General features: G+C 44.7%; 1 protein-coding gene across 1 annotated transcript; it reads left to right on the forward strand.

Moving 5' to 3' along the window:
* The first annotated feature begins 3,019 nt into the window (after positions 1 to 3,019).
* Positions 3,020 to 6,461, forward strand: KERA (keratocan). Its single transcript, XM_064154769.1, has 2 exons — positions 3,020 to 3,908; positions 5,196 to 6,461. Exons 1-2 carry the CDS (start codon positions 3,020 to 3,022, stop codon positions 5,366 to 5,368), a joined length of 1,062 nt encoding a protein of 353 aa, XP_064010839.1. The 3' UTR covers positions 5,369 to 6,461.
* Positions 6,462 to 8,148: the final 1,687 nt, after the last annotated feature.

Genomic DNA, 8,148 nt, shown 5'->3' on the forward strand with positions numbered 1-8,148 from the left:
AATGGAATTATTAGTATTGTTAAATGGAATTATTAGTATTGCTACATGGAATTATTAGTATTGCTACATGGAGTTATTGCTGCTGTTACATGGAATTATTACTACTGTTAAATGAAGTTATTAATAGGTTTAAATGGAATTATTAGTACTGTTAAATGGAATTGTTAGCATTGTTAAATGGAAATATTAGTATTGTTACATGGAATTATTGCTATTGTTACATGGAATTATTACTACTGTTAAATGAAGTTATTAATAGGTTTAAATGGAATTATTACTACTGTTAAATGGAATTATTAGTATTGTTAAATGGAATTATTGGTATAGTTACATGGAATTGCTGCTATTGTTACATGGAATTATTACTACTGTTAAATGAAGTTATTAATAGGTTTAAATTGAATTATTAGTACTGTTACATGGAATTATTGCTATTGTTACATGGAATTATTACTACTGTTAAATGAAGTTATTAATAGGTTTAAATGGAATTATTAGTACTGTTACATGGAATTATTGCTATTGTTACATGGAATTATTACTACTGTTAGGGAAATTATTAATAGGTTTAAATGGAATTATTAGTATTGTTACATGGAATTATTGCTACTGTTACCTGGAATTATCACTACTGTTAAATGAAGTTATTCATAGTGTGAAATGGAATTATCAGTATTGTTAGATGGAATTATTACTACTGTTACATGAAATTATTACTACTGTTACATGAAGTCATGCTGTGAAATGGAATTATTAATGGACTTATTAACATTACCCCACGAAATCATTAATCTGATGAGCTGAACTTACTAAGAGTATCAATTTCAGTCATGAATGCTGCAAAATGAAGTTATTAACAGGGTGAGCTGAAGTTGTTCAGGTTATGACTTCCAGCTATTGCAGTGATGAACGTTTCCAGAGGGAGAAGGTGTCACTAAGTGACAGATCTCATTCTGCAGAGGTTTTTTTATTGGTCCTTTATTTTTTTCCTTTTGGAATGCTTTCAGGCAGCAGCTCCCGAGGCTGGAGGATCTGTAGGATTCTGTACTTGCTGTTGCTCAGAGCTGTGTCGAAAACTATTCAGTGCCTACAGCTCCCAGGCAGCAACGTAACTATTAAATGCCTGCATCTCGTAGTAACAACTTCACTGAGTCTTACTGGTGGATTAGCTCCAAGAGGCAATTGGCTTTTTATTTAGATGATGCTTCTTCTTCTTCCTCCTCCTCTTCTTTTTCTTCTTTGTCTTCTTCTCTCTCTTCCTCTTCTTCCTCCTCCTCTTCTTCCTCTTCTTCTTCTCTCTCTTCCTCTTCTTCCTCCTCCTCTTCTTCCTCTTCTTCTTCTCTCTCTTCCTCTTCTTCTCCTCTTCTTCCTCTTCTTCTTCTCTCTTTTCCTCTTCCTCTTCTTCTCCTTCTTCTTCTCTCTCTTCCTCTTCTTCTCTCTCTTCCTCTTCTTCCTCCTCCTCTTCTTCTTCATCATCTTTGTCTTCTTTCTTCCTCCTCCTCCTCCTCCTCCTCCTCCTCCTCCTCCTCCTCCTCCTCCTCCTCCTCCTCCTCCTCCTCCTCCTCTTTCTCCTCCTCCTCCTCCTCCTCCTCCTCCTCTTTCTCCTCCTCCTCCTGTCTTTGTCTTTGTCTTTTCTCCTTTTTCTCTTCTTCTTCTTCTTCTTCTTCTTCTTCTTCTTCTTCTTCTTCTTCTTCTTCTTCTTCTTCTTCTTCTTCTTCTTCTTCTTCTTCTTCTTCTTCTTCTTCTTCTTCTTCTTCTTCTTCTTCTTCTTCTTCTTCTTCTTCTTCTTCTTTCTTCTTTCTTCTTTCTTCTTCTTCCATTGTCTTTATCTTTTCTCCTTTTCTTCTTCACCTTTGTCTTCTTTCTCTTTAGTTCTTCTTCTTATTATTATTTTTCTTCTTCTCCTTCCTCCTCCTCCACCTCCTCCTCCTCCTCCTCCTCCTCCTCCTTCTTCTTCTTCTAATAATAATAATAATAATAATAATAATAATAATAATAATTATTATTATTATTACTATTACTATTATTTCTCCTGCTGGCCCAAACTAACCTCCTCTTCGTGGCCAGAAATCTCAGCTGTGAGTCTCTTGCCTCTGCATTGCACAATGTTTGCTAACCTTCATCAGGAAGCAACTGAGATCCCAGGGTTTGTGAAGCACTCACTTTGCACTAGACAAACGCTGCCCTTTGGAATGAATCATTGACCCTTTGATTCACTATTTAACAGGGGAAGAGGCTGAACAAAGCAAAGGAGTACTCAGGTAAAACAGATAACAGAGTGTATGTGATGCAGTTTGGTTAGGTTTCATTTCTCACACCGTTTAATTCAGGCTCTTGGTTTGCTTTGTGAGGTTTTTACTTTGCTTGCAGAGAAGGGAATCGATAAATTTGGCTACAAGAGAGTGAACGAGAGAGGGGAAGGGATTACTCAAACATATTCCCTCCAAGCTCTTTAAGAACATGCCCACCAAACAGCTGTTAAAACACTCTTTGATCTTTCACTCTTCTCTGATGAGAAAAGACCCTGGAAAATCTGATCCAGATGCCATAATAATCATTTCAGAGAGAGGGAAACCAGAAAAGAGGGCATGATTGATGTCAGGAGGAGGGAGGCTGAGTGAAACAGCATTTATATCATCATGAGAGCTTTCCTGAAGTTAGCACATTACATAAAGTAGTTTATAGCTCTTGATTGGAAGGCATAAACAAGTTTATAAAGAGCATGGGTTTAATGGCAGCAAATTGCTGCAGGATCCCAGGTTCTTTAACTTGAACAGCAGCTAAACTTGCAGCTAATGAGGAGGCTAAGTTGAAGCAGGAAAATGTTATTCAGCATATAGCACACATAAAGCTTTCTGGGTTACTGTTCAGTTCTTCCTGGACATTCCATAGGAACTATGACAGAAGCCAGGATGTGGCTGCTTGGGAAGCTCTGCAGCACTGCTTTGCTAACCTAGCACTGTTAGAGTTGCTCTGCTGACAAGCAGCTAATTGTTTTTCTCCCCTTCCAAGGCACACAATGACTCTAAAAGTCTACACAAGCCTTTTGCTCTCGCTCTTGGTGGTCAACTCTGTGTGGACTCGAACTGTGAGGCAAGTTTATGACGAGCTGGATCCTGAGCACTGGTCTCACTACACCTCTGAGTGCCCACGAGAGTGCTTCTGCCCTCCTAGCTTCCCTAATGCCTTATACTGTGACAACAAAGGACTTAAGGAAATACCTCCAATCCCAGCAAGAATTTGGTACCTTTACCTTCAAAACAACCTCATTGAAACCATTTCAGAGAAGCCTTTTGTCAATGCCACTCACCTGAGGTGGATCAATCTGAACAAGAATAAGATCACCAACGGCGGAATTGAGAGCGGTGCCCTGAGCAAGCTGAAAAGGTTGCTTTACTTATTCCTCGAAGACAACCAGTTGGAAGAGGTACCTGCCCCATTACCAGTGGGCCTGGAACAGCTAAGGCTGGCTAGAAACAAAATCTCCAGGATCCCAGAAGGAGCCTTCAGCAACCTGGCAAACCTTACCATGCTAGACCTGCACCAGAACAGCCTGCTGGACAGCGCTCTCCAAAGCGACACCTTCCGAGGGCTCATCAACCTCATGCAGCTCAACATAGCAAAGAACTCCCTCAAGAAAATGCCTTTGAGCATCCCAGCAAACACACTGCAGCTCTTCTTGGACAACAACTCCATCGAGGTGATCCCAGAGAACTACTTCAGCGCCATACCCAAAGTGACTTTCCTTAGGCTGAACTACAACAAACTCTCTGACCATGGCATTCCCCCAAATGGGTTTAATGTTTCATCCATCCTAGACCTGCAGCTGTCTCACAACCAGCTCACTAAAATCCCACCCATCAATGCTCACCTGGAGCACCTGCACCTTGACCACAACAAAATCAAAAGTAAGTGTGCATTGTCAATGTGGATTCCTACCAAGAAGCAGTTGTTTCCTTTTTAAATGACTACTTCTTTACTCCCTTCCTCTCCCCTCATCCCCCTCTTTATTTCAAATGCTCCTCTCCTCTCTTTATTTCAAATCTCTTTGAACTAAAGAGAGTAAAAATGTGCTGTAGGTTTTAAGGGGATCAGGCAGAGGCCCTCCCACAGGCCAGTTTTTAAGTCAAATTTTCCTCTGCTATGAGAAAAGGCTACAAGAGTTGGGGCTCTTCAACCTGGAGAAGAGAAGTCTTTGAGGAGACCTTGGAGTGGCCTTCCAGGATCTGAAGTGGGCTGCAGGAGGGCTGGTGAGGGACTATTGATAAGGTCTTGTAATGAGAGGAGGAGGAGGAGGAATGGGTTTGATGTGGCAGAGGGGAGATTGGAAGTGGATGTGAGGAAGAAATTGTTTGCAGTGAGGGTGGTGAGACACTGGCAGAGGTTGAGGGTGGTGAGACACTGGCACAGGAAGGTTGTGGAGTACAGAGAGTGATGATGAGGAGACACAGGCACAGGTTGCCCAGGGAGGTGGTGGAGCACAGAACCACAGAATGTGATCTTTGATCCAACCTGGACTTGGACATCTCCATGGAGGTTGTGGAGCACAGAAGCACCCAATATGGGCTACAGCCTCCCTTCAGGTAGTTGTAGACAGCAATGAGTTCACCTCTGAGCCTCCTCTTCTGCAGGCTGCACCCTCCCAGCTCCCTCAGCCTCTCCTCACAGGGCTGTGCTCCAGGCCCCTCCCCAGCCTTGCTGCCCTTCTCCAAACACCTTCCAGCACCTCAGCATCTCTCTGGAATTGAGGATCCCAGAACTGGACACAGCACTCCAGGGGTGGCCTGAGCAGTGCTGAGCATAGGGGCAGAAGCAGCTCCCTTGTCCTGCTGCCCACACTGCTCCTGAGCCAGCCCAGGATGCCATTGGCTCTGCTGCCCACCTAGGCACACTGCTGCCTCCTCTGCAGCCTAATATCTACCAGTCACCCCAGGTCCCTTTCTTCCTGGCTGCTCTCAGCCACTCTGTCCCCAGACACATTCTGCATTCCACCAGCACTCTTTTGGAGGTCAGTGTGGTCCTCATTCAGTCAGAGCAATCACTACACACCTTTGGCTGGTCAGCAGAATTGGAAAGCTTTGATAAGGGCTTCAGGAGGCCAGAACTGGACACAGCTCTCAAAGTGTGGCCTGATCAGTGACCTAACATGAACCTTCCCCACAGGAATGACCTAACACGTTGCTCTACTCTTCCAGGTGTCAATGGCACTCAGATATGCCCAGTCTCAATTGCCCTAGCAGAAGACTATGGGTATCATGGCAACGTCCCTCGCCTCCGGTACCTGCGCCTGGATGGAAACGAAATCCAACCTCCCATCCCACTGGATGTCATGGTCTGCTTCAGATTGCTCCAAGCTGTTGTCATCTAAAGACCCTACAGCATCACCCTTGCTGTCAAGGGTGCTAAGATACAAGCTTTGCTGGGCTGAAGCTTGTCCTAACTCATAAACCAAGAAGTAAAAGCTTTTTACTTTGACTCCTTTTTATTCTCTTTGCTTCCACCTTTTCTGCAGCTGAAAAGATCATTCCTCTCTCAGAGAACGTTTTGGATGGACATGAAACTTGTGCTTAACACTTCACCTACAGATTCCTAACACAAGTATGGTGAAATTCATCTGTGTAAGGTCTCAGATATCCCACAGCAGGTTCTTGTCTGCTTTGTCTCTGTTGTCCAATGCCTCCCCTGTTAACAGCATCATTTCAGGCAAATTATATGCCCTTATTTCCCTTCTTGTCCAATGCCTCCCCTGTTAACAGGATCATTTCAGGCAAATTATATGTCATTATTTTTGTTGCATTGTAACTAACATAAACGATTTTGGGTGCACTTATTAAATATATATGCTAGAAACATGATGAGTTGCATGACTGTGGCAACCTGGGCCAGTGCCTCACCACCCTCTTCTTCCCAACATCCAGTTTAAATCTCCCCTCTGCCAGTTTAAACCTATTGACATGGTCTAGTGGGAGGTGTCCCTGGCCATTGCAGGGGGACTGGAACTAGATAAGCTTCAAGGTCCCTACCAACCCAATCCAACCCATTGTGTGAATCTATGAATCTACAGGGAGATAAACCCAAGATCAACAGCTACTGTGCATTTCCAGGCTAGGTATTTCACACAAACCTCAATGCTCAGTTAATGGACTGCTGAAGAGCCAATGAAGACAATAAAAGCTTCCTCCCATTCCAAACATTTACTAACCTAGCCAAGGAATTGCCCAGGAATTGTAGCAGCTGGAGATTTAAACAAATCCAGCCCACTGAGAGCAGTATTTAGCTGTGTCTGGTGACACATGAGGCCACTGCATTGCAGTGAAGCCCACCTTTTTAGCACACAGCACATTCCCACGTTCCTAACACCCCAGTGGGGACTTTTTTCTTAGACTCATAGAATCAACCAGGCTGGAAGAGAGCTCCAAGCTCACCCAGCCCAAACTAGCACCCAGCCCTGCCCAACCAACCAGACCATGGCACTAAGTGCCCCAGCCAGGCTTGGCTGCAACACCTCCAGCCATGGGCACTCCACCACCTCCCTGGGCAGCCCATTCCAATGCCAATCATTCTCCCTGACAACAACTTCCTCCTAACAGCCAGTCTAGGCCTCCTCTGGCACTACTTGAGGCTGGGTCCCCTTCTTCTGATGCTGCTTGCCTGGCAGCAGAGCCCAACCCCACCTGGCTACAGCCTCCCTGCAGGCAGCTGCAGGCAGCAATGAGCTCTGCCCTGAGCCTCCTCTGCTGCAGGCTGCACCCCCCCAGCTCCCTCAGCCTCTCCTCACAGGGCTGTGCTCTAGGCCCCTCCCCAGCCTTGCTGCCCTTCTCCAAACACCTTCCAGCACCTCAACAGCATCTCTCTGCAATGGAGGAGCCCAGAAGTGGACACAGCACTGCAGGGGTGGCCTGAGCAGTGCTGAGCACAGGGCCAGAAGAACCTCCCTTGTCCTGCTGGCCACACTCTTCCTGATACAACCTCTTTTCCTCTGAAAATCTGCTCCAGTCCATTTGTGCAAACGCAGCCAGCATAAGTGTAACCCATTCAGGAAATCCTAACACTAAAAAAAAACCTTGAAAGGCAAAACCCAAACTCAATTTTTATTTTTGCAGCTCTTTTTTGTTTGTTTGTTCATTTTTGCTGAGGAACTCCTGCCCTTCTAGCAAAATATCTTCTTGGTCACTGTGTTCACCATATATATATATATCTATCTATAAAGACAAACCCCACAGGTTTTAAAAGTCTCTACAATATGTATGCATGTTTATCTATGCCTTTTATTCAATCATGGCATCATAATTTATTTTTTTCTTGAAAGGAAACCAAAACCTATGAATTAAATGACATTATTGTTCATTAAATTATAACAGTGGTGATGTGTGTGCACTTGGAAATTCATTTCTGCTTTCAACAAAGGGCAGCAGAGAGTGGCTGTTGGGGTGAGAGTGGCTGTTGGGGTGAGAGTGGCTGTTGGGGTGAGAGTGTCTCTTGGGTTGAGATTGGCTGTTGGGTTGAATGTGGCTGTTGGGGTGAGAGTGGCTGTTGGGTTGAGAGTGGCTGTTGGGTTGAGAGTGGCTGTTGGGTTGAGTGTGGCTTTTGGGTTGAAAGTGGCTGTTAGGTTGAGATTGGCTGTTGGGTTGAGAGTGGCTGTTGGGTTGAGAGTGGCTTTTGGGTTGAAAGTGGCTGTTAGGTTGAGAGTGGCTGTTGTGTTGAGAGTGGCTGTTGGGTTAAGAGTTTCTGTTGGGTTAAGAGTGTCTGTTGGGTTGAGAGTGTTTGTTGGGTTGAGAGTGTCTGTTGGGTTAAGAGTGTCTGTTGGGTTGAGAGTGTCTGTTGGGTTGAGAATGTTTGTTGGGATGAGAATGTCTGTTGGGTTGAGAGTTTCTGTTGGGTTGAGAGTGGCTGTTGGGTTGAGAGTTTCTATTGGGTTGAGAGTATCTCTTGGGTTGAAAGTGGCTGTTGGGTTGAATGTGGCTGTTGTGTTTGGAGTGGCTGTTGGGTTGAGAGTGTCTCTTGGATTGAGAATGGTTGTTGCATTGAGAGTGTCTGTTGGGTTGAGAGTGGCAATGTGTGCAGGCAGCCCAAAAGCCAGACATGTCCTGGGCTGCATCAAATGGTGTGAATCATAGAATCAGAGAATGCCAAGCGCTGGAAGGGACC

Source organism: Pogoniulus pusillus, chromosome 15, assembly GCF_015220805.1.
Source record: "Pogoniulus pusillus isolate bPogPus1 chromosome 15, bPogPus1.pri, whole genome shotgun sequence".
NCBI lineage: Eukaryota > Metazoa > Chordata > Aves > Piciformes > Lybiidae > Pogoniulus > Pogoniulus pusillus.